Source organism: Dasypus novemcinctus, chromosome 3, assembly GCF_030445035.2.
Source record: "Dasypus novemcinctus isolate mDasNov1 chromosome 3, mDasNov1.1.hap2, whole genome shotgun sequence".
Lineage (NCBI taxonomy): Eukaryota > Metazoa > Chordata > Mammalia > Cingulata > Dasypodidae > Dasypus > Dasypus novemcinctus.
Window position 1 is genome coordinate 138510933 of NC_080675.1, and position 27826 is coordinate 138538758.

The 27826-nt window shown below is 40.5% G+C and overlaps 1 protein-coding gene across 10 annotated transcripts in view; it reads right to left on the reverse strand.

Moving 5' to 3' along the window:
* Positions 1-1992: 1992 nt before the first annotated feature.
* The window catches only part of CSNK1G1 (casein kinase 1 gamma 1), a 193361-nt gene continuing 167527 nt past the window's right edge, over positions 1993-27826 (reverse strand). For 5 of the 10 annotated variants that reach the window (XR_011648439.1, XM_058294327.2, XM_058294329.2 and 2 more), the window contains 2 exons: positions 21031-21137; positions 1993-7942 (listed from right to left, as the gene is read on the reverse strand). Coding sequence is in view for 9 of the 10 variants with exons in the window: in XM_058294327.2 (XP_058150310.1) it covers positions 7888-7942; positions 21031-21137 (162 nt within the window). In the remaining variant the exon portion in view is untranslated. The other 5 variants (XM_012528308.4, XM_012528307.4, XM_058294326.2 and 2 more) reach the window with 3 other exon arrangements.

The following is a 27826-nucleotide window of genomic DNA, read 5'->3' on the forward strand; positions in this document are numbered from 1 at the left end:
GATGCAATCCTCCTGCTTTCAGTTGTAGGCACTCTAGGCTCCATGGTGTGGTGGTTGACATTCTTCAACTCCATGTTAGCTGAGTGGAGTAAGTCCAATAAATCAGAGTGTAGGGGCTGAAGTCTGTTGAGGCTCAGGGCCTGGCTATCATATTGTCAGTCCAGAGATTCAAATCCCCTAGATATATCTTAAGCCGCAGCACCAACTACAATTCTAGTAAAGTAGCATGAAAGTCTTGTGAAAAGAGATCCCATCAGAGTCCAGCTCCATCATGCAGAAACACCAGCACCAAAGAAGGGCCAACTGGCATGGCAGTGAACCCCATCTGTCATAACCATAGAACCTGACCCACCTCCTTTTTAAACTTAGTTCCTGTCACTTTACTACCCACATTTCTCTTCCTTCTCTAATCCTACTCCCTTACTACTGTATGAGTCAGTGCACATTTTATTGCATATTCTGGTTCTTAAATTCCTTTTTTTTTTTTTTTTACCTATTTGTTCTCCTGAGTAGAATACACTTGGTGGTGGGGTGGGGAAGAGACTGTGTTGCACTTATTTTGTATACAGCTCCTTCGGTACTGCCGTACAACAAATGGTTTTGTTTTTAACCCAGCATCCTTTTTTAAAATTTCTCCCCACCCTTCCTTCGCCATTGTCTGCTCTGTGTCCTTTCACTGTGTTCTTTTGTGTTTGTATTCTCATTAGGCAGCTCTGGAAACTGATCCTGGACCTTTCAGAGTGCAAGAGAGGTGATCATTCTCTTGCGCCACCTCAGCAACCTGATCTGCTGCTTATTTCTCCTCTTTTTCCTGCATCATTTTGCTGCACCAGCTCTCTGCGTGAGCCAGCTTGCCTTCACCAGGAGACACTGGGCATTGAACCTTGGACCTCCTATATGGTAGATGGGAGCCCAATTGCTTGAGCCACATTAACTTCCCAGGACAGTTCTTTTATATAAACATGTTATTCCTTCCAATCCTTGCACCTTAATCCAGACAACCTAAATCAGGTGGAGGGTCTTCTAGGCAACATTACTCCATTGGCAAAGATTATCTTCCAAACTCACCCTTCCCCAACTTTTATTTTTGGCCTGCCATGCCTCTTTTCCCATTCCAGCATCTTCCACTACCCATAGCCACTGAGAAAACTGTTAACTAGACCATGTTTATAATATAGCTTCCTGCACAGGAGAAGCTAATGCTAAAATGGCATAAAAGCAGTCTATTTTTTCCCTTCCAATTTGAAGGAAAAATAAGTCAGGTTGATGGATATAATGATCTCATGTGAAGTTTTTCTCCCATGACACTAAAAATGTTTTGTGCTACTTGCTTACCACTGAAAAAATGAATAAAGAGGTAATTGAGATTAGAGGCTACGTAGGGCTGGGGAAGGATAGAGGGATTGAGAGGTGACTGCTAAGGGGTGTGGAGTTTTTTCCGAGTAATGAAATTGTTCTAAAAATTTTTTGTGCTGATGAATGCACAACACTGTGATTATACTAAAAACCACTGATTGTACACTTTGGATAGATTGTATGGTATGTGAATATAGCGCAATAAAACTGCTTTTAATAAAACGGTAATTGAGCGGCCAGAAAAACTTGTTTTGTGGCCATATATCCACTGGTGATTTTATATTGCACAATAAATCATAGCTTTATCTTCTACCCATTTAATGTGGAGCAGAATTAGAAAAGCAGAGCTTGACTTTCTGGTGTTCTACTACCTAAGAACCACAGGGATACAGGAACTAATATGTGAGTGACAATGTCCAAATTCTTTCAGGAGTAATTAAAGTGACCCACAAGAGAAAGCAATATTCAAGTCAAAAGAAATGAAGCAAGAATGCCAGTCTCAGGCATCATTTTTGTTCATGGGAGCCTGAACCACATGATAGTTCTGGCTGGATTTAGTTAAAAACGAGGCAGGGGAGATTAAAACTAACAGATGGACCAGCAGACCAACCAATCAAATAAGCAGAACCAGTCAAGAAAGGTAAGACATTTTATTTTACATACAAAAAGGGTGCAAACTGAGTCCTTTTCTCCCCAAATTGGGGAAGTATACTTAAAGATCACATTTTTATTTTTTAATGATGCCCGAGGAAATGGGCTATTCTGGGATAACATGAGGACCCATTTTCCATTTTTTCCAAAGGCTACTTCCTCTGCAGAGGGGTCTTTCCTAATGGTGCACAAACCTCTCTTCTGGAGGAACTATTTCAAATACAGTTGAAACTGATTCATGTTCAAAAATACTACACGTTTCATTTTCACAGCTGAGCTTTGTGACCAGTGCCAGGGTTTACAAAAACATTACATAGCTAAAAAAAAAAAAGATTAAAAAAACAAACAAACAAAAACAAACAAAAGGCATTTAACAATAATCAGACATAACCACACATCAATTAAAAATGATTTCCACAGCTGATTTATACATTATCTAGTTTTAAAAAAATTGCAATCAACATCCCAACAACTCTTTTTAAAAAGTACAGTGGGCAAAGACAAAATAATAATAACTTAGAGCAAGTAAAATATCCAATGGGAATTGCTGAATCATTATTTTCCCATTGGGAGGGATTTTATTTTTGGTTTCATCTATTTCTTTTCTGCCGTTACTCTTCTGCTCAAGCAAAATGGGGCTCCAACTCAGAGCCAGCTTGCTACTGCACTAATTTGAGAAGCTTGCTTGTCACCTGTTTACTTCCAAGAATACTCTGGAATCCATGGTTCCCAGCGGCCTGGGCTATCTTTATAGAAGTGAAATGCACAAAGATGAGCATATACACACACACACATGCAATCACATACACCCATTTGTAAATATATTTCCCCTCAAAGAAATGGCTCCTCTTTCCTGAGACATTCCTAACAGATTGATAAATCTCCTTAAAAAGGAATTTCGGTGCAAGAGCTGGCCTGGGATTTGAACTAGAACTCATGAAGAGGAACACTGAGAATGTCTCTCGCCTGACTGGGAAGAGGGGGTTGGGTGTCAGGAGAGTTGTCCTCTGTGCGTGTTACTGGGATGACTGCATCCCATTTATTACCACAGATAACCTTCTGTTCGGAGACCCTGAAGGTGGTGATGGCACTGGAAGGGTGATTGTGAGGAGTAAATGAAAAATAATAAAAGAAATTCTGTCCACAGAACTGAGGTTTCCTTATAGCATCAAGTTTGGTAAATCAAACTAGAAACATAGAGTACACGTTCACTTTTTCCTTTATAAGCTGATCTATAAACAAATACTGAAGTGGGTTTCCTGGTTGCTTTTTGAGGAAATATGTCAACTACTACTGCCTATATCCAGGGAACCTACTTACTATTTCAAATACAACAGAGAAACCTATTCTTTTGCAGAGTCACCTGCAAAAGGAAAAAAAAAAATTCTATTTTTAAGACTGCTTAGTTGATCAAAAACTTCCAAGTTTCCTTAATTGTGGCTAAAACACTGCTCAAAACTCTACAAAACCTCAGAAGGGCCATGTTTTTCTCTTCATTTATTAGAACCCACCCCCACCCCAAATAACTAAAACCAAAGTAATCTCATTTGATTCTGATTAACCCATGATGAGGAAGACTGGGAGTTACTGGCCATCAGCCTCTAGATGAACTGTCCTGAAAGCCCTGCAGTCTGCAAAAGCAAGAACCCCAGAGACAAGTGCCTGTCGTCCATATGGCCAGCTGAGATGCAGTACCCAGATATCCTGGCTCCCTGTGGGTCCCTGGAACTCATCTGCCCACCTTGGTGATGGCTGGTAGTGGCCTGGCAAAGACAATGTTGGCTGTATGGCACTGGAAGCTCCCAATCTCAGAAACTCTACTCCTAAGCTGTCTTTAGAGTGGGAGAACAAGTTGCCAGGACAACTCTTAGTAATGGAAAGCTGGTTTAAATATGAAAATGAAGAGGTGGCTGGGAGATTGGAAGCATGCAGGCTTGGGAAAGATACATCACGTCAGAAGAAAGATCAAGTTCCTCTGATAAAATGCCTACTAGGCTGCCATGGAAGTTTTTTTTGTTTTTTGTTTTTTGTTTGCAGGCATTGCTTGTTCACTGGGGTGGGGGGAAACATCTTTTACACTAAAGAGAAAAATTAAGGCTATGCTCTTTAGTAACCATTTTGACATAATATTACCAATGTATTTCTGGCATTAAAAGTGGCTACTAACATTGAGAATCTACACTGAATACACACTAACAGTTGTACATTTCCGCTGCACTAAGTTGGAAGTTACTTCAGAGGCCAGGAACACCTCTTCTGGCTAAGGGGCAATGGCTGTTTCTATGCATTTTGAGTTCATTGCGAATAAATAGGCAATCACCATTTCTAATGGAAACCTTAAGATCTGTCTCCTGTAACCTCTGCATTCCAAAGTAAAATGGACCTTTGAGAGCCGACCAAGTCACCTGGCTAGTACCTTCCTAGACCCTGTTTACTCTGAGACAGACTCAATCAGCAGGAGAATGTTAATTAAGGCAGTCATAAATGCACACTGGCTACTGGGACATTCTGCCCACTCTTGAGGAGCAGCCTGGGATGAGAACCCTGGAAGTGCTAAGGTGTACAGCAACTCATCAACCCTTCTGGGGTTAGACTGCACAGATACAAGCCATGCTATACCATGAGGAGAGGACCCTTAATGCCTCGGGATGGGGATGGAATCCCGGCTGCCTGCCCCAAGTGGCTCAGGATGCAATGCCTGAGGGTCTGCAGGGCTGGGAGGAACTCCTAACGGTATATTAAGATTTTGGTTTTTAAAAATTAACAGATGCTAAATTAGCTCTAAGGAGAAACAATTACATCAGTCCCAAAGAAAAATGATTCTGAAGCATCGTTGCTGCAAAATGTAGAAAGCTAAAAATCTACAGTGTTGACATTGGGAGTGGGGTGGAGTAGCAACCCAAGGATCTGGCTGAGGCATGTAGCTAAGCAACTGTAGGAACTGGGTTGAGGAGGGAGCCCTGATACGTGTGCTGGTGGAGATGGAGCTAATGGTCACATGCTTCTTCATTTCTGTTTATTTTCAAGAAAGATCACAACAGAATCTCCCAGAGGTCCGGGAGCCCTTTGGCGTCCCGATGGTCCTGGAAAAATGACCATTTCCAGCATGCTAAAGATATCTTGGCTCTTCAACTTTGTTATGAAAACCAAGTATCTTTTAAGAGATTTGCGGGGAGTGGAGGGTGAATATAGTACATTAGGAAGGACTCCCCACCCCAAGCCCTAACTATTTAGGTTCATCCCATCAAGAGCTAACTTGAAAAACTTTTAAGACAAAAACCAAAAGAAAAAGAAAAAACACACCAAGTCCAAGGGGGCTTGCCCCATAGCCAAGCTGGTCACTGCCTTTGCTTTTGTGGGGGCGGGAAGAGGCACTTAGTGGAATATGGAGTTATCAGGACACTCCAGGCTTTGCCACCATTTCCCCCTGCCTTCCCATGAGAGGCAAGGCTCTTTCTATACAGAGATGAGGAAGCTGAAGTTTCTGTAGAGTTAGATAAAGAGTTGCTCAGATGCCAATTGAGAAACTACATAAATTTCAGTTATGGGGCCTTAACCATTAGATAATGGCAAGGAAGCAAACCCCAATATTCAAAGTCCTTGTAGGGAAGGAGCGTGACATTGAGCTTTCCCGTCACTCTATTACGTATACAGGAACATTTCTTTCAAAGAAAAGAAAGATTACAATCACCACGTAAGTTAAGCAGGTATGAAGCCAGTGAAGCAATATTCTCTAGCCAAGGTCCAGTGGAACAGGTCAAGTCCAGTAGCTCTGACCCATGCTAATCCTACTTCATGTAAGGTAAATCAAAGGACCTGTCAAGAAATGCCATCTACCAGATAGTATTCCCAAACCCTCTAGTCCAACAGACAGCTTTGCACCTCAAGCCAGAGGGAAAGACTTCTGTGCTCCAAAACCCACCAACTAGGTCAACAGCCACTGTCCTCCATGGTTAGCTTTCACTAGTTCCACTGAAATGTGGGAATGGGAAGGGCAAAAGAGAAGTTTTGGTTTGCTCTTTCTTCTTCTCCCAGATCCAAGATCTCTTCTCCTGATGCAAATAAGCAAATAATCCTTTGTCTTCTATCCCGTCTGGAATAAGGAGTCACTGTTTGAACAATCCACTGAACTCAAATGAAAATCAAACCTGGTAAGAGTACCTCCACATGTTATTGATTTTTCAAGCAGTGAATGAGAAAACACAACCATTTCCAGTAGTATGTTCTGTGAATTCACCATGGGAGGAGCTTTAAAAAGTATATGGGGGAGAACTTATTTCAGATTCATGACCATCTTTCCTCGAAGAAGTCTCTGTCTGATTGAGAGAATAATTTCAGGCCTCTCATTTTAGTCTCCTTTTCCCTGGAATTGTCCAGAACCAACTAATCTTACCCTCTTGTTCACTGTAGCACCTATGCACTCAATCTTAATCCTGTCACCACAGACCCACTGGGAGATGATCTTCATGGGCTTGGTTTCTGATAAGGCAGGCCAACTTAAATACTCTAACTTGGCTACTAGGGCATACTCTGATGCCACACCCTGAGGTTCTTCTGGCAGTTGGAAGGCAGGCTCACTTTTCTACTCTTCTTTGTCCACTAGTGGCAACATGGTGGTGGCTGTTTTATCACTAATTTTGTCCCCCAAGTCATCAGGAAGTCTCATGGCCATCTAGTTGTAAGTCCCTGACAGGAGAGGACACAGATATTTCTGACGTTCCTAATTAAGTATCTGGTTCTCTGGGATGGGTTATCTTCTGGTCATAGTCTGGTTTGGCCTGGCTCATCCCATGTGCTTAAAACCTAGGCTTCTTCAACTGCAAGCTGATTAAGTCATGAGTAATCATTAGGAGGGACAATCTTCAGCAGTTGAGAAGATGATCATTCAAGTATGTTTCCTTGCCAACCTGAGTGCAATGAGCTCAGAATGACATAGGATTTGGCTGATTCCCTTCTGCAGATCAAACCCTTTCCGTTGAGAATGTCTTCTGGACCCACGTTCTCTCTAAATGGCCCTCTTGGCCTCATCTCCCTCAAAAAAGAAAAAGTAAAACCCCAGTATAGTCAGACACAATATGCATCTGCCATGTTTTTTTGTTAAAAAAAAAAAAAAAAAAAAACTCAAAGTGCAAAAAGTCAGATTTTTTTCCTTTGCTTAGAACAATTTGCATCGTCCTACTACTGTCTGAAAAACACAGTTCACTTGTCAAGAAAGCTAAGTACACCAATGCATGGGGACAGCAGACTGCAGATTTCTCACAGCTTGTGTCCAACAGTGTAACTTTCATAGGAGGGAGGGAGGAAGGAACCTGCACCCCGTGGCCAGCTGGGATGGAGGCTGCACAGGCACAGAGGAAGAGAAAGCCATACTACCAGACATGCCTGGTGAGTTGGAAAAATTCTTCTCCAGCCCAAGACTGCCATCTTCCTCCTAACTTCTTGGCCACACCCCAACCTCTTGAACCCCTTCAGCTGGCAAAGCCTTTGCTCACTAGCTTTTATGCTGGAGAGGGTTGAGGGTGGAGCAAGAACAAGGAGTAAACTAGGGGGAAGGAAGAGAATGATAGTCCTTGAGTTTTTGTGAATGACACTTTCACTGTAAACAATGGGAAGGAGAGTCAACCAGGGAGCCCAAAGGGCAAGCAGTGGAGGAGCCTAAGCTCTGGAACCTGCTCAGAGCCTTAGGCAGGAAGGAACAGCCAATGACCCACTGGGTTCAGGCTGGCCACACTGGCTCTTTCTGGGGAATCTGTTTTCTTCTTTTTGGTTTGGATCTCACCCTCCCCCAACAGAGGAGTCCCTTCCAATGAGAAATGGCAGGAGCTGCAGGTACAATCAAGTCAGAGTCCCCAGAGCCTGAGGACTCCAAAGAGGCACTGGTCACTTGTGGCGCTGAGCAGTCTTCTTTCTTTTTCTCTTAAAGAAACAGCAGCACCTGGAGCACAAGGAACATCACAAGTCAGTCTGGGGAGGCCTGCAGCTTCTAGCAGACCTCTGCCTGCTTCTGCTTACTGTAGGGGGTAGAATCCTCACCCCCCTTCCAGGGCCACCCACCATCTACAGTATGCACACCAGAGGCAGTTAACAGTATCTGCCAAGAAAGCCAAGGGAAAGAGCTGTTTCATTTCAATACGCAGCTACTCAACCTAATTACCAAAATTAATTACCAAAATGCTGCAAGCTAGGCAGGACCATGACAGGCATTTCTGGAAGGAAGATGAAGAAGGCTTATCTCCTCATCTAACACCCAACCAAGATAACTCATCTAGTCTAGAACCACAGCTGGAGGTCCTCAGAGATGTCTAAGAACAGCCTGCATTGTCTGCCCTTTGATAAGAGGGAAAAATTAATGCCCATGGCCAGTGAGCAGGGAGGCTAATTTAAGATGAGCAAATCCCATGGAAAGCATGATGTCTGGAACTCCAGGAGGATCTCACTATACTACTGATGAAGGATTAAGGAGCCCTTATTCTTCCACCCCCCACTACCAGGTATAGGCAGAAGCCTTGACTCCAATAGGAGCTGTGATCTCCTGACTGATATCAGCACAACCCAATCATCATTCTGAAGAGGTCATTAGCAAGGCCCAGGAGTGGACTGTCAGAATTCCAGTGGTTGTAAGGGATCCCTCAACTTAGCTTTCTGAGACTGCTGCTGCTGTACCAGACTGGGTTTAGGAATGAACGCTGCTTAGGGTTGAAGTTGGGGCCTTCTCCCTTCATGAGCCTTCCAGAGCTATCTCAGGGGAACAGGCACAGCTCTAGCATATCCCTTGGCCTGAGTGTCATCCCCTCCTCACTGCTGTCATTGGAATAGGGAACATCACTCTTTTTCAGGCAGTGATGACTCCAGAAGGGGTGATGAGGGCTTGGCATGGCTGGTACAAAAGATGTGTCCTTTCCTGGAGCTGACACAATGGAAATGAGAATGTGAGGGGCAAAAGATGGCAGATGAGTCAAAGATACCAGATGATGGATGGGGAGTAAAACTGGAAGTATAACTTCGGGTCCCTTAGGCTCACTGCCTTCAGGTTTAATTCATATGGAAAAAAAGACTTGTTGCTTACCTCCTATACCCCAAAATTCTACACTATAGCTAAGATTTCCTTTTTAGTCACGTGTTTGATATCCTATACCTAATGGATCAGTTAGTAAAAGCACAGTTTCTTAGAATGCAAAAATAAAAATTTGATAGATGATCGGTTTTTACCATATTTGAATGAATCAAACATGGAAATTGCAGATACAGGAGCTTAAAAGGGTTTTATAAAATATTTTTAAAAAATCAATGGCATTTATGATCTTTTTTAATTAGAGAAGTTCTGAGTTTATAGAAAAATCATGTATCAACAGGGTTCCCATATACTATCCTATTATTAACCTTTCATTGGTGTTAATGAAACACCAATTTTTGATAATTGTACTATTAACTACAGTCCATGGACTAATTTAGGGTGCAATGTTTGTGCAGTGCATTTCCATGGATTTTTTTTTTTTTTAAAGGAGGTACAAGAGATTGAATCTAGGACCTTGTACGTGGGAAGCCAGCACTCAACCACTGAGCTATATCCACTCCCCAATGAGAGTTGGTTTTTTTCGTTTGTTTTTTGGAGGTACCAGGGATCAAACCCGAGACCTCAGACATGGCAAGCAGGTGCTCAACCACTTGAGTTACATCTGCTCCCTTCCATGGATTTATTTTTTATTCTAGCAACTTATATTCAACCTAAAATTTCACCCATTTGACCACATTTATTACCCGCCCCCCCACTGCTTGGGCTTGCTCTCTGCTCTTCTGTGTCCATTCACTGTGTGTTCTTCCGTGTCTGCTCGTCTTTTCTTCTCTTTCTTTAAGAGGCACTGGGAACTGATCCTGAGACCTTTGTTGTGGGAGAGAGACACTCACCTGCTTGAGCCACCTCATCTCCCTGTCTCTCTTCTGTGTCTCCCTTTGTTGCATCATCTTGCTGTGCCAGCTCTCTGTAGTGTGGGCCAGCTCGCCCTCACCAGAAGGCCCCAGGGAATCAAACCTAGGACCTCCCATATGGTAGACGGGAGCCCAACTGCTTGAAACACATCCGCTTCCCCTTTTTAACCACATTTAAATATATAATTTGGTGCTGTTAATTACATTCACAATGTTGTACCACCACCAATTACCAAAACTTCTCCATCCCCAAAAGACTAAATTTTAAGCCTTATTTCCCTATTATTCCCTACCCCCACCCCACTCCATGGTAACCTTTATTTTAGATTCTGACTCTGTGAACTTGCTTATTCTAATTATTTCCTATTAGTGACATCAACCCATATTTGTTCTTTTGTGTCTGGATTATTTCACTCAACATGATGTCTCCAAGGTTCATCCATGTTGTCACATGTATCAGGACTTTGTTCCTTTTTATGGCTGAATAATATTCCATTGAGTGTGTATATCACATTTTGCTTATCCATTGGTTGATGGTTACTTGGGTTGCTTCCATCTTTTAGCAACTGTAAATAATGCTATGAACATCGGTGTGTAAATATCTGTTTGAGTCCCTATTTTCAATTCTTTTGAATATATACCTAGAAGTGGGATTGCCAGATCATATGGTAATTCTATACTTAACTTTCTGAGGAACTGCCAAACTGTCTTCCACAGTAGCTGTACCATTTTACATCTCACCAACAATGAATGAGCATTCCATTTCCTTTCCAACACTTGTAATTTTCCCTTTCTTTTGGGGGGGGGGGGTCATTTGTCTTTTTTTTTTTTAAGATTTATTTAACTTAATTTATCCCCCATTCCTCCCCCAGATGGTTCTCTTGTCTGTCTACTCAGACTTCTCACCTTCTCCAGGAGGCACTGCAAACTGAACATGGGACCTCCCACATGGGAGGGGAATGCCCAATAGCCTGAACCACGCCTGCTCCCTGCGGGCTGTGGCATCTGCTGGTTTTGTGGCATCTGTTCATTTAGGCATCTGCTCATTGTTGCAGAGTGCGGCATCTACCTCTTGTGGCAGGGTACAGGCTTCTAGCTCTCATTGCGGCAGATGCAAGTGTCTGCTTGTCTTCTGCTGGAGGCACCGGAACCCAAACCCCAGGACCTCCCATGTGGTAAGTGGGTGTCCAACTGATTGAGCCACATCTGCTTCCCTCATTTGTCTTTTTATTGTTGAGGTGTAGGACCTCTTGTTTTAAAATAAAATTTTATTGAAGTATATCACTGATACATGAACATACAATAAGCAATAAATGTAGAGTAAAATTTGTGAATTTATAAAACAAACATGTGCATCATAATACAAGCTTCCCATGAATCCCCCCACCACCACCTCCTTGAATTGTTGTGAAACATTTGTTACAAACTACGTTAAGAGCATCTTCAAAATATTACTACTGGGGGAACAGATGTGGCTCAAGTGGTTGAGTGCCTGCTTCCCACAAGGGACGTTCCCAGGTTCAGTCCCCAATGCCTCCTAAAAACAAAAACAAAAACAAAAACAAAAAAACGGAAAATAAAATAAATAAAACAACTCAGGGAAGCTAATGTGGCTCAGGGGCTGAGTGCCGGCTTCCCACACATGAAGTCCTGGGTTTAATCCCTGGCCCTGATACCGAAAAAAAAAAAAAAATTACTACAAACTATAGCCCATTATCTTACATTTGGTGTGTTTTTCCCCCAACCCACCGAATTATTAACATCCTATATTGTATTATATATTTCTTATCATTTAGGAGAAAACGTTCTCATATTTGTCCTGTTAACCACAGTCCATCTTCCACCACTGGATCCGCTGTGTTATACAGTCCCATGCTATGAACAATCCATTCAAAGTGGCTCTCATTTTCACCAGCATTTTAAGATTTTAGAATCTCCTCAGTCAATTTTAGAATGGTTTCATTATTCCAGAAGGGAAAATCCCATACTCCCTTATACCACCCTATTGTTGTCCCTTAGTACTGAAAAAATATCTTCTTGCCATTGCTATAAAATCTTACAAAATTACTGTTAAACTATCATCCATAAGTTATATTAACTGTAATAGTGGCCACTCTAGTGGTGTGAAACGGTCTCTCTTGGATTTGATTTGCATTTCCCTAATCCTAATTGTTAATGTTATGTTGATCATGCTCTCTGTGCTTTTTGGTCATTTGTATAACTTCTTTTTTTTTTTTTTTTATTTTCCCCTTCCCCCCCCTCCCCCACCTTGCTGTTTTTGCTGTCTGTGTCCATTCGCTCTGTGATCTTCTGTATTAATTTCTCTTTTTGTCTTCTTGTGTTTCTCCTCTAGGATTCACTGGGATTTGATCCTGGGGACTTCTGATGTAGAGAGAGGTTCCCTGTCAATTGCGCCACCTCAGTTCCTGGTCTCTGCTGTGCTTCACCTTGACTCTCCCCTTCATCTCTCTTTTGATGCGTCATCATCTTGCTGTGTGACTCATTTGTGTGGGCACTGGCTCGCCACACAGACACTTGCACAGGTGGCTCACCATGTGGGCACTTGGCTTGCCATGCAGGCACACTTTCTCTTCTTCTTTTTCACCAGGGGACCCAAGGATTGAACCTGGATCCTTCCATATGGTAGGTGGAGGCCTATCACCTGAGCCACATCTGCTTCCCCATTTGAATATCTTCTTTGGAGAAATGTCTATTCAAGTCTGTTGCCAATTTTTCAATTGGGTTGTCTTTTTGTTAATGAGTTAAAGGATTTCTTCACATATTCTGGATAGTAAACCCTTATCAGATATGTGGATTCCAAATATTTTCTGCCATCATGTAGGCTGTCATTTAACTTTCATGATAAAGTTGTTTCATAAACATTTTTGTTGAAAAGACTTTTCTTTCCCAATTGAGTAGGTTTGCCCCTTGTCAAAGTTCAATTTAGCCATAAATGTGAGGGTCAGTTTCTGAACTTTCCATTGGTCTACACGTCTTTGTGCCAGTAATATGTTGTTTTGATTACTGTGGCTTTGTAATAAGTTTTAGTATTGGGAATTATGTGTCCTCCAACCTCATTTTCTTTCTTTTTGGCTATTCAGGGTCCTTTACCTTTCTTTATGAATTTTATATTTCTGCAAAGAAAGTTGTTGGAATTCTGATTAGAATTGCTTCGAACCTGTAAATTGCTTTGGGGAAGAAAAATGTATTTAGTCTTCCAATCCATGAACATGGAATATCCTTACATTCATTCAGGTCTTCTTTGAGTTTTTAAAAGATTAATTTATTTTTCCCTTCTCCCTCCACTGTTTACTCTCTCTGTCCATTTGCTGTGTTGTTTTTTTAAAGAAAATTTTTAAATTTACTTTTCTCACCTTCCCCCTGCCCTGTTGTCAGCTCTTTGTGTCCATTCACTGTGTGTTCTTCTATGTCCACTTGCATTCTTGCCAATGGCACCGGGAATCTGTGTCTCTTTTTGTTGCATCATCTTGCTGTGTCAGCTCTGTGTGTGTGTGGCGCCACTCCCGGGCAGGCTGTACTTTTTTTCACACAGGGCAGCTCTCCTTGCAGGGTGCACTCCTTGCACGTGGGGATCCACCTACGTGGGGGCACTCCTTGTGCACATCAGCACTGTGCGTGGGCCAGCTCATCATGCAGGTCAGTAGGCCCTGGGTTTGAACCCTGGACCTCCCACGTGGTAGGTGGATGCTCTATCTGTTGAGCCAAATTTGCTTCCCTGATTATAGTTATTTGTGTCCTCTTCCCCTCCCCCGCCATAAGTCTAGCTAAACATTTGTCGATTTTATTGATCTTTTCAAAGAACAACTTTTGGTTTTGTTGATTTCTTCAGGGTTTGTTTTTTTTCATTTCTATTTCATTTGTCTCTCCTCTAAGCTTTTTTATTTCTTTCCTCCTGCTCACTCTGGGTTTAATTTGCTCTTCTTTTTCTAGTTCTTCCAGTTTTAAGTGTAGGTCACTGATTTGAAATCTTTTTTTTTTTAATGTAAGCATTTAGAGCTATAAATTTGCCTCTCAACATTGCCTTTGCTGAACCCCATATATTTTGTTATTTTATTTTCATTTGTCTTAAGATATTTCCTAATTTCCCTTTGTGATTTCCTCTTTGACCCACTGGTTGTTTAAGATTATATTGTTTAATTTTCACATATCTGTGAATTTCACATTTGTCCCTCTGTTATTGATTTCCAGCTTCATTCCTCTGTGTCTGGAGAAGATACGTTGCATGATTTCAGTATTTTTGAATTAATAGAGACTTGTTTTGTGACCAAAGATATGGTTTCTCCTGGGGAATGATTCATATGCACTCAAGAAAAATGTATTCTCCAGCTGTTGGGTGAAGTGTTCTTTATATATCTGTTAGGTCAAGTTGGTTTAGAGTATCGTTCAAGTCTTGTATTTCCTTACTGATCTTCTGTCCAGATGTTCTATATACTACTGAACATTGTTTGGTAAAGTCAAGTCTTCTAATACTAATTAGAATGTCTATTTCTCCCTTCAAATTTCAGTATTTTCTTTATATATTTTGGGGGTTCTGTTAGGTATATTTTGTTAAGTCTTCTTGTTGACCCCTTTTTTAGTACATTATAACCATCTTTGTCCCTCGTAACAGTTTTTAACTTAAAGTCTATTTTATCTGATATGAGTATAGCTACTCTAGCTCTCTTTTGTGGTTACTACTTAGATGGAAAATTTTTTTCTATCTTTTCACTTTCAATCTAATTTTGAATTTAAGGTGAGACTCTTTCAGAGAGTATATAGTTGGGCCATGCTTCTTTATCCTTACCGTTAGTTTCTGTGTTTGGAGAGTTTAATCCATTTACATTTTGCAATGTACTATTAATGAGTATGAATACATCATTAAACAAAGTGTCACATGTATTTGGAGACTAGATACATTCTTTTAAATAATGACCAACAGTTTTGATTATTTAAAACAGTCCTCACTGGAATACCTGTGCAATGATTCATGAAAGAATAGTCTTTTTCTGGACATATGCTTTAGAGAATGGACATTTTAAAGTGGAATATCCTTAAGTTAATATAAAGGAAGGCAAATTAAATCTCATTGGGTAACAATATTTTAGTAGACTTACCTGTTCCCAATCAGTCATGATTTTCAGAGGGATCATTAACATTTAAGTCAATTTCTATTCTTACTCTTTTTGTAGAATGCTAAGGTGATGATTTTGCTTTTCTAAATAAAAGCAATCAAAAAAGTCTGAAATACTGTTTAGGTTCATTTCAAAATATAAAATGACTTCTCTTTTACCTCCCCTGATGCAAGCCATTAATAAGGATTAATGTCTGCTTACAAGCATATCATAACCTGATATGTAAGGCTGAATTTACCTGCCTGGAAGAAAGTGTGAATTGTAGTTTAGAAAACCTGGAATATTTTACATTTAAAGCCCGAGATTAATTTTTTCTAGTGATTGAAGTTAAATCTTTAGCAGTAGCAGAAGCTTTTACCAATTCTCTCTGTAAGGAAGCAACCCTCTGCTCTTCAATTCTTTGGCTTTTGTGGTGACTCCCAGTAATGAGACCTATTAAACTTATTCCTAGACCAAACCTACTGACTCATTTCATACAGCTGGCATACTCTCAAAAAAGAATGACAGCAGATGATGAAGCCCTCTGTGTCTCAGGCTCCCGTCCAGTTGATTCTTTGATTATTTGGATGACCCAAAGTTCTGGACATGCTAGAGTCAGAATTAATCCAGTCTCCCTACTCACAGGCCACGAAGAATTCCTCCCCTGGGTCTCTGGGTCATTGCCATTTTTACAATGTCCTGATTGCTCCCTTACAATGTCCTGATTACTCCCTTTTTAGTGATTCCCTTGCTATATGTTCTCCTTCTTTGCTATACTTGGACATTTGTCCTTTGCTTTGATACCTGGGGTTCAAGTCCTGAAGTATCCATGAAGTCTTTCTTAACCCCTTGCTGTCTACAGTGATCTCTCACACCTTCATCCCCTTGAGGGACAATAACTGTCCAGGAGAATTACTTTTATTTTGTGTATATGTCTTACTTATCCAACTAGATGGTACCTAAACTCTTTGGGGTAGGGCCTGTTGTTGGAAACCCCTAAAGTTCCAAGCACACAGTTAGAGGCGTGCAGAGTAGACTCTTAAGTATTTGATGACTAATCCAGTCAGTCATGTGACTGACACCTCTCAGGAAAAAGCTAGACTGTGACAATGTCCTATTATAAAGACTGCTGAATGAATAGGCCAGAGGTACTCCTTGATGCCTCATGACTATAAAGTTCCATCTTCATAAAGCCCATTTGTTATCCTTACTTCATCCCTGTCCCTAAGGAAACCTCTCGAGGAGATTTGGCTTAGAAAGGTAAGGTTTAGAAAATGGTGTCCAACCCAGTCACTGAAAACAAGTAGAAACAAGGCAGTCATAGAGTCCAGCAGGCTGTTATCACTGTGTGGAATTTGACCCTATGCATTCAAACACTGTGGGAGAGGTACAATTCCAGACTGTACCAGGCCAACAAGCTCATGTGCATCTGCAAGGTCATAGGCTGTATCTAGGAGAAAAGCTGGGGAAGCAAGACTATTTTCTCACTACACATGGATTTTTTAGGGCTTCCTCTTTCACATCCCCCATGTTGTTCCCAAGAATGCATTCAAGGAATCTTTTCCAAAAGTGTAAAAGACAGTGCTCAGCATCTCATTAGGTGAGTTAGCCCTTGGCTCACTATACTCTCTTACAGGGAAAAAAAGACAATAGACAAAAAACAAACAAAAAAAACCCCACAACAACAAAAACAACAATAAAATGTCCATCTCTTCCCCCAAGAACAAGTTCTCTCTTTTTGAGAGACTCATACTTTACACATTGAGGAACCAGCTCAACTGAAAAGAAAAGTCTGTTTCCCAAGCAGCTGATTTCCAGGTTAGAGACCAAGCTGCAGAATGTGAGATTATCTGGCTATAGCACTATCCTTGGGTTGTTAGGAATAATAAAAACAAATGATATAGTAACCTTGTCCTCCTACATCTGTCCCTTTCCTTCTGATAATATGTGATCCTATTAATTTGGGAGAAAATTTACTCAGCTAAAAATAAATAATTTGGGGTGGGACACTCTTTTGGGAGGAGGAGGCAGCAATGAGGTGGGTTTGAAAGAAGGAAAAGATTAATTCCTGGGTATAACCCTGCACCATCCCCACCTTGTGGCTCCAATTCCCCAGTTTTGGGAATAAGGTGGCATATGGAAGCCATCCAATGTTCCTAAGGCATTGTTTGGCCTTGCCAATCCCAGCCTAGTCTGGTCCACAACCCTTGCATGTGGACTAGAGAGAGGGACTCACCACAGGTTGAGCATTTTCAGGCAGCTACAGAGTGTGTAAAGAGAAAAACACAGAAAGGAAGAAAGAGAGAAAGAGAGATATTAGTTCACAGAGGTGAGATGGAAGCGACTCCCTGTGAGCCATGCAAACATGCAGTTATATGTCTGTGTTTAGTTTCGTCGTTGGCCAAGGTGGAGTAAATAGGCCCAGGCTACTTGATCCCCACTCTCAAGTGGGGCAGGTGAAAGCAGAAGCCTAACAGAAGCATCAAGGTGGGAACTGGATATCAGTGAGGGGGAGAGATATCAGTTGGTGGAAGCCCATTCCTGAGCAATTGGCAGGGAGATAGTAGGAGAAAGAGCAAATGACCCTGCCTTTAAGAACCCAGCCAAGTACCAAGGCCAAACCATTTTGGTCCCTACCCAAAGTTTTACTGTATAATGTTAAGCTAACCTTTCAACTATTCTGATGGACAGAGAAGTTCCTAGACCTTCTACCTGGTCACCTTGCCTAACCAAAGCAGCTGGCTATTAGTTCTTCCTCTAAAGAGGGAGAAAAGGCTTATCTAATTAGGAAATGAATCAAAATAACGACGTTTGCTGCTCTGGATTACGTATAACTGCCAAAGAAAAGCCTAAACCCCATTCTTATTATTGCTCCAGAGAAATGAGGCTCTCATTTGCTAAGTTATAGTTAAAAGTTAGTTGATAACCAAAAATTCCTTGCTTTCTTACTACAAGAAAAATTGACCAAAAAATTCCTTGCCCTTCTCACCCTTCCAACAATACTTAATTAAAAGAGGATATGTGTCCAGCAGCTATAGGAAAAGGCAAGACAAAATGTTCATTTTGTACGAAGAATGAAAAAACAAAACCCCATTATTTCTCTCCTCCTTTACACAAAACAAACCAGGTGAAGAACCCAAAATCAAAAACTTGGAAGTGAAGCCCCCACGTTAAATTTCAATAAAGGAGATGGTTCCCTTTCACCCATATGGACAAATGGCATCACAGGTGCGTGCAATGAGGGTCGTTTGGGACATCTTATGCCTCTCTAGCTGTGACTTCTTCCTGTGAAGGTGACCAATGAGGTGCACATACGGCTATCCCCATCCATCCTACCATACACATAGAAGGCCAAAAAAGAGTAACACATGTGTCCTTTTTTTGGGGGGGGGGGGCGCTACAAATTGCATTTTATTCCAGCAATGATTTGTGTAAACAGAACTAAATTCTGTAGAAGCCCGCCAATCCCAACATTTTAAAGGGACGGCAACATTTGAAGAAAAACTTCACTGAGACAACGCTGGGTCCAGGTGCTTTTGATTACAAGATCACATCTTCAAGGACAGAGTATCTTGAAAGTAGAGCCGTGTGCAGGAAATTTTAGCTATTAAGCTGCTGTTGCAATTCTATTGTTTTTGTTCTCTACCAATAATTTTCCTAGCCCAATCTATTGTCGTGATAACCTCTCTTCTGGTGTTTAAAGTGTTAAATTTTAGCATGTCCAGACTATCCACATGATCAGCATCATGGTGTTTTGCTATCAGATGAGCTGTTCTTGCCTGGAAAAGCCAGGTTTTAGCTCCTTCCAGAAGCAGCACAAATTTAGAAGCCACATGTATCCTAATAGTTCCCTGGGCAAGACAGAGTGATAGCTCACAAAAGCATCAGGGGAGTCAGCACACAAAATGTCCCAAGCCATAAGTTTTTAGATAACATTTGGCCCCAACATGGAGCTGGGGACAAAAAGGTACAGTGACCTTTCTTGCTAAATGGGAAGAATTTAAACTCTCTTTACATCCTAGGGCTTATAGTATTCCAGAGCTGAATATATCATATTGAAATCTCTATGTGAATGAACCCCTATCTTACATACAGGACATAAACACCACACTCACATACACAATTAGAGTACACATTTACCAAAATGAAATGAGATGAATGGGTTCATATAAACCTGTGTAGGGCATATTATAAAACGAAAGCCTATTCAAATTTGTATTCAAAATATAAATTTAAATTTAGATTTAAATTCAGAGCTATACTTCTAGGTGAACTGAGATAGGGGTAGTGTGAAATGGGTACAGCTATTGTTCAGAATAAGCCCAGACAATGTTTGGGTGAGACTATCCAGTATAGTGGTTTCCAACCTTGGCTATGCATTAGAATCACCTGAACCTTAAAAAACCCCTGAGGCTTAGGCCACAACCCAGATAAATTAAATCAGAATCTCTAGGGCCAGAACTCAGACATTTGTATTTTCTAAGATGTCCCTGGCAATTCCAAAGTGCAGTCAGGGCTAAGAACCCTAGAAGGTGGGAGGTACCATATTGTTTATTTGGGTGAATGCAGTTTTATCATGGAAACCGAAACACTGAATACCATGAAGAACTCCAGAGTCCCTGAGAATAGGGAGCATGTTTTCTTATTAAAAATGGTCTCCTTCTGGCATAAAACCCCCCTGTTTTCTCTTTTTATATCATCTGTGCCTACATAAACCAGGAGAGGAGCATCTGAAGCTGCCTACAGTCAAAAGGGACATGGCAGAAAGAGTCCAAGTCATCCTTGGTTCCTTTCTATCTACTGTAGGAATCCTTAAGCTTCTGGCTTTACAATAAAAGGACCTTTTAATGGCAAAGTTAGCTCACCAGACAGATGGACAAGAGAGGAAAGGAGTGGGTGAGATAAGCATGGGAAGTACTTCTGGAAGGAAGAAGAATGCAGATCTTGGCTGGCCTCTTACCGTCTTACATCCAGAGACATAAACTTGTTCTGGCTTGTCTTTAGGCTATCTGGAGGCTCAAGAGATCACTTAAGACACAATATTACTATAAATGTTACTTACTTCAGAAAACATGATATTGGGATATCTTGAATATTCTCAAAGGGATTGCAAGGAAAGGTGACCCATATCAGAACTGGTAACGTTTATGGACTCGTTAGGAACCTATCTCCCTACCTGATGTCTCCTTGGAGTTTGAATTTGGCCCTGAATTTGGGACAGGGGGAAACAGGAAAGTAAGTGATAGAAATGCTGTTTTACAGCAGAACCGTCAATTATTTCACAGTCCACCCCAGATTCTAAGGGTTTAAACACAGACCATGCAGAGAGCACCAAGGGATGGGTGGCTGGTGGTATGGGCAGGGCAAGACATACACAAGCAAGAAAAGCAGAAAAGGGAATGAGGACTACTGCCTCATCTTCTTGGGATTAATGTGACTTCCCTTCCTTCCCAAAAACTCTTTCACTCAGAGGTGTAGAATCTTTTTCTTGAGTGACTTAAATAAGTCTCCCTGAGTCCAGAATCATTTGAGAGAAAGAAAAATGGCCCTGAAACCCATGATCCAGGAATATACACTCAGAGTTGTTAGCTAAAGACCAGAAATTGAATGCTGTTAAGCATGGCTTATCTGGTTTACATGAACAGATTTTAATCTGTATTCCATATAGAACAAGAAACTCTAGTGCAGCAAAAAGCTCATGGCTACTATCTGCTTATAACACAATTCTTTTAGTTGACTATGTTTTTTGCCTCAGGTGGACTAGAAAAATATGACCGTTCTCTCAGAATTCACAGCTAAAGAAGGGCAGCAGCAGCCTTAAGGTACCATGCAAAAAAAAAAACAAAACCCAAAAATGGTCAAAGGAAGAAAGCTGTGGACACAAGCACGAGAAATTCAGTCTGACATGGGCAGCACAGAGAGAGGAAGAGACAAAGGAAAGATTTTCAATCCATGACTCAAGAACCCCCTTGAAAGATGAACGTACTTAGCTTCTTCCACTACCTCCACCTCGGCCTGAGCTGTGATTGGTGCATTGGAATGGGCTCCAGTAGGGTCATCGGCATTCAGCTCTCCATTGGTTGAGCTAACCACCTGAAACAGAAAGACAGAGTGTGACAAGTACCATGGCAATAGGAGCCTCCTGCCAGCATCAGGGAGGATCATTATGGGAGCTCTGGCCTCTAACTTAGTACCTAACCATGCAGTATCTAGAATGTTTGTTTTCCTGAGGTGAGAGGCCCGCTATTCTAATTTAGGAAAAGTGTATTACATCGAGGTTTCCAGATCCATTACACAGGAGAACACTAAATTCATTGATGTAATAATATAACGATAATAACGTCCAGATTGAATGCCTGCCCTATGCCAGGAACTCTGCCTACATTGTGTGTGTGTGCGCGTGCGCACACGTGTAAGTTTCATCTTCACAAATCCCGTGAAATAGGTCCTATTATTCCCTTCTTACATGTAGATTCTTTCAGATTGCAAAATGCATATAGTTCTTTATTAAATAAAAAATAACTGCACAGCTGACTTCTAAAGGTTAAAATCACTTTGATACCTTGAACACGATAGGTAATTCTACTTTTCTTAGTTTATGATGCTATAACTCTATAGACACACAGCCTTGATATAAAAAAAAAAACATCTAAAGAGGAAATCAAGGTGTAGTGGATGTAGCTCAGTGGTTGAGTGCGTGTCTCCTGTGTATGAGGTCCAAGGTTCACTCCCTGGCACCTCCTAAAAAAATAAAAAGGAAAAGGAAATCAACAGTGGATACCAGAAACTACAAACAATCACACTTTCCTTTAGAAATCTCTTCATGGCTTTGACCATCGGTTTGAAGTTATTTGAAATAACAAGACTGCCATATCCTCTCTGGTGAGAGGGCAGACGGTAAGGAAACACTATCCCTTGAAAGACCAGTCTTATTTCAACAACCTTTATTTCAGGTTCAGTGTCATGATGGTCCCCGAACTGTAAATGAAGGCTCTCACTCCTGCCATCTGGTTAATGTGGACCCGATCAGGCTTCTCTTGCTTGTGCAGCTGCTTCTGTCACCTGGTTTCATTTCCAGCACATGATTCCTGTTTATGTGGGTGCTGGGGAGTGGGAAAAGGGACCCCGCTGGACAAACCACTCTGCTGTTAAAGACCTTGGCTGAAACATGGGAGAGAACCACAAAATAGGATAAACGGTTCGGATAGAATTGCCCTTGGGTAAGTAACAATCTATTTGAGATGGTTTCTTACAGGCTGATGTGAGAATTATATGAGAAAATGGATGAGATAGCATCTAGTACAATACCTGGTACACAATAATGGAGGAAGCATAGCAAAATAAGTAAGACCTGGGCTCTAGAGTTATATCACCCCTGGGTTTGAACCCCAGCTCCACCACTTACTTGCTGTGGGTCCTTGGGCAAAATCCTCAATCTTTCTGTGCCTGACCTTTCTAATCTGTAAAATGAGGGAGATAAAGGTATTTACCTAATTGGGTATTGTGTGGACAATCCACAGGAAGTGCTTTGCCCAGTGCCTGGCACACTGTAGGCTCAATAAGTGTGTCTATTAGTATTATTCTCCCTCCATAAATATTGTGTATATTCTTATCTTTTTCTAAATCTGAGTCCTCATCAGCAGTTATTTGCAAAAACTTCCAGAACAGTCATGAAAAGGAAAGTGGGAGGAAATATTTAACATGAGATTTTGGGGTACTTACTAAAAGAGACAAGGGCAGGCAGAGTGAACACTAGCTATTAGTAATCTACATCCACCATCATTTCTAGCCTGGAAATATTTATTATTCCTACTAAGTATTTTGTTTTGTTTTTAAACTACAACAATGCTGTACATTTAGGAAAAGTATCCTACAATGTTAAATTTTTATTTGCCCAAGGCAGACCCCAGTTTCTGCTGGTAATCAATTTTAGCATCATTCATTAGTGGAACAACCAGACTTACTGATCTCCTGATAGGATATAATAAGAAGTATTCAATACTATCCATATAGTATTCTTGGCAAAAAATTTTTCTCTGAATCTAATCATGAGGGGAAAAAATCAGATAAATCCAATATGTGGGAAATTCTATAGACAACTAGGTTGGACTCTTCAAAATAAAGACTAAGTCTTAAAAAAATTAAAAAGAGTCAGAGGTGACTATTACATATTTAAAAGAGATTAAAAGAGGCTAAGATTGAAAGAGACTGAAGAGACATAACCAAATGCAATGTATAAACCTTGATTAAATCCTGGATACCATAAAATTAATTTTGGGGATGTCTAGGAGCAATCTGATATGGATTATATGGAATTATGGAATTATTAATAATTTTCTTAGTTATGACAATGGTGGTGGTATTTAAATGAGAGAATGTTTTTGTTCTTAGGAGATGCAGGCTAAAGTGTTTAAAGATGGAAGTGTGATGATGTCTACAACTTATTTTCAAATAGTTTAGCAAAACCATACACACACATATACACATACAATCATACAAAGAGTTAAAGCACATGTGGCAAAATCTTAATTCATTAATCCAGGTTATGAGTATATTGGGGAACACTGCATTATATTTTCAACTTTCCTGGAGACTTGAAAATGTCAAAAGAAAAAGCTGGGGTAAAAAACCCAGCAAAAACAAAAAGTTGAGGAGAGAGGGTTCACAGACTGGAGAACCACGGCTCATTATTTGAATGCTGTCCTGTTAATTTTCTCAGGCCTACAATAGCTCCTTGTAGGCACATTCTGACTACACACTGGTAATAATGATGATAAGTTCATTCTGTGAGCACAGAGGTTAAAGGAGAAATCACAGTAAGTTTCTTCACGAAGAATTCAGGAATTTGTCAAGTGTTATAAAATGCCTTGTCCTCTACTGACATGAACGAGGCAGTACTAAACATCACCACTGAGAATTACCTGGTAACTCTGGGTCATGGTGCCTGCTCACAGCATTTCACATGTCTCAAAACCTCTAATTTCTCCTTGCTATGATTTGCCACTTGGCCCAGAAGCAATGTCCCTGGGCAATCTAAGGAAGAAGAGGTTATACCCATTTTACAGACTAGACAACTTTTCTACATGGATGAGCCTATGGTCTCAAATGAATCAGGCACAAATGGGAATCTTAATATCAGCTGAATATCCTTCACTTAACCATACCTAAAACAAGCCTGAGAATTACTGGCTACTAATCTGGGTATTGAGAGCATCCACTTAAGAACTATTTCAGGTTGTAGGCACAGTTAACTATAGCACTGAAATGCTGTCTGGATGTGCATGGAACAAACACTAGTGTAGGGGACAGAAGAGCTGGATTCCAGGCCTGGTTTGACCATCAACATCTTCTGTGAGCCTTGGTTTCTAATTCTGTAAGAGAAGAGTGAATAACCCTGGTCCTATCTACCTCATAATTATCATGCCAGTTAAGTCCAATGATGTGTAGGAGAGGGATTTGAAAAACTGGATGGTATCCTATGAATGTAATGAGTTAGTAGTATTTTAACAATATCATTTTTCTACTTTTTATATTGATTTTTAGTATAACTTCAATAAAAATAAGTCTTATCTGATTATCTGGAATATTGACGTCTATTTTGCTGTAATCATTATTAAAATTAATCCCACAGGAAAGTGGATGTGGCTCAACCAGTTGAGCACCTGCCTACCACATGGAAGGTCCCAGTGCATCCTAAAGAAGACAAGCAGACATCACACCTGCTGCAACAAGCTAGACGCTGCACCTGCGCAATGAGCAGATGACACAAGACAGCAGGCGCCGCAGCCTGCAAGAAACAGATGTGGCTCAGGCCATTGGGCACTTGCCTCCCATGGGGGAGGTCCCGGGTTCAGCCCGGTACCTCCTGGAGAAGGCCAGCAAACAATGAACAGACAGACGATGGTGGGCATCTGGGGAAGGGTGGGGGGAAAAAAGTAAATAAATCTTTTTAAAAAAAGTAATCCCATATTCCTTTCTCTATATCATATAAGACCACAGTAATTAATATAGTATAGGATTATCCATGAGAAAGACTATTTTGACCTTTAGTCATTTATATTGGTAACATCCCTTTTAGAAGTCTCAAAAATCTTTCAGATGTCACTATAAGGAAAATATAAGAGCTGTGTATCCAAAGAAGCAGTACTTTAGATGATATTCAACATTTCAATCTTACTTCTCACAATTAACATTTGATAATTCTCTGATAAAGCTTCCCTATCTATAAAATGGAAACAATACCGACCTAAGCAAGAGTTATAAATAATTGAAAGTTATAAAGATTTGAAACGAAGTAAATACCAGTTAAATGTTAAATGTTATCCTTAAGTCTTTATACCCTTGCTTTGTTCTGGAGATACCTAGCAATCTCCTATATATTTTTATTTAAATAACTTTAAAATAATCTTTTTGAAAGAGAAAAATATATTCTATTCTATTCTGTAGTTTTAGCTTTCCACAGATGGAAGCTCTATGGAAATACCAGGAGGATGGGAACCATGAGGATCTTTTCCCATTAAATAGGTTGGAATGGGAGTGTCCATGTACCTTATCAAAGCAAATTCTTTTTATCTTGGTTTCCACACTCCCTCCCATAGTCATGGTATTTGCATGGTCTGACTACACTGCCTCTGGGAAGTTAGACAACTCCCAAACATGTGGTTACTGTTGTGTTAGAAAGGTAGTGTTGATGTAGTTTGCAAAAAGCATAGCCTTTATAAATTTACAAAAACTGGGGGTAAAAACAGTAGAAGCTCAAAGAGACTTATACTAATGAGGAGCAGCAGAGTCTACCATAATATTAAGGAAATGGTACAACTGTCTATCCCCTATACAAGTGCCAGGAAAGCTCCTAGAACTTAGTTTATAGCAGGGTTTCTTAATAAGGAGTGTCCATGAGCTTGCCTTGAAACGAAAAAAAAAACCATTATTCTTCTCAGGACATGTTGGTATGGGTGTGATACATTTATTAAATAATATACTCTGTAGGGTAGACTTAGGAAGGGGGTCTGTGGAACAAAAAAGGTTAAGAACCCCTGGTTCATAGGGAGTAGAGGGAGGCTACATTTTTCAAAAGCACTCCTAGGGAAACTTTGATTGGCTCCAATTATAATCTAAAGGCAACCCTTCACACTGAACAGTAGGAAATACCATCTAGCTGAAAACCCCGGAGTTAGGGGAATATAAAGAATCTGTCTATATCTGCGTGACTAACTATGAGTTTTCCTTTTAAAAGTATATTATTTTTTCTAATTACAAATATTGAGAACATTAAAAAGAAAAAAAAAGAAAAAACAGACAACATAAAATGTGCACGTCTCCAGTGACATCATTACATAGAATTGGGTAGTAGAAAATTTCGTATGTGCTCCTCTAGAGCAAAGGTTGACAAAGTATTTCTGGAAAGGGACAGATAAAAATTCTTTTAGGCTTTATGGGGCCAAAGAGACTCTGCTGGGAAGCAAACTTGGCCCAGTGATTAGGGTATCCACCTACCACATGGGAGGTCCATGGTTCAAACCCTGGGCCTCCATGACCCATGTGGAGCTGGCCCATGCACAGTACTGATGCGCAAAAGGAGTGCCGTGCCACGCAGGGGTGTCCCCCGCATAGGGGAGCCCCATGTGCAAGGAGTGCGCCCCATAAGGAGAGCCACCCAGTGCGAAAGAAAGTGCAGCCTGCCCGAGAATGGCGCTGCACATAGGGAGAGCTGACACAGCAAGATGACACAACAACAATAGAAACACAGATTCCCAGTACTGCTGATAAGGACAGAAGTGGACACAGAAGAACACACAGCAAATGGACACAGAGAGAAGACAATTGGGGGGGGCAGGGAAGAGGAGGGAAATAAACAAAAAATAAATCTTTAAAAAAAACAAAAAACAAACACAAAAAAACCCAAAGAGACTCTGCTGAAACTATTCAACTTGCCATTATAGCATGAAATCAGCCATACATAAACAAATGAACATGTCTGTGTTTTAACAAAACTTTATAAGAAAATAGAGGGTGGGGTTTGGCCTACCAGCTATAACTGCTGATCCCTACTCTAGAATGTTTTTTTCCCTCTGTGTATAGGGCATACTAACACACACGCACAAAATATATTAAAACAGAGCTAAATTTTATGTACTATTTTACAACTTATTTTCATAACACAACTTGGACATTTCCCCATTACACCAATATCTCTCAACACTGGCTATATGGAATTATAATAATTGATTATTAATGCTGAATTGATAGAACATTTAGTTGCCTCGATTTTTGCTTTTACAAACAAGCTAGCAGAGAACATTCGAGAATTGCACTGATACAGTAAGCTACTAATTACATGTGGCTATCAAGCACTTGAAATGTGGCTAGTTCAAATAGAGATGTTCTGTAGGGTTCAATGCACACCAGATTTCAGACTTAGTTTACAGAAAATAGGAAAATATCTCATAATTAACTATTCTAGTGGCTCCAAGAAAATTAAAAATTACAAGTAAGGCTCACTTTATATTTCTATTGGACAGCACTGTTCTAGAACAAATATATCTAGGTATCTGTGCATTTCTGAAGGATATTTATCTGCAACTAGATTTGCTGGATAAAAAGATGTTATTTAAAATTTAAATAGAAAATGTCAAATTACCCTCAAAAATAGTTATGCTAACCCCCATTAAAAATGGGCAAAGATGTGAACAGAAATTTCTTAAAAGAAAATATACAAATGGTCAGTAAATATATGAAAAGATAGTCAACATCATTAGACATTAGAGAAATACAGATCAAAA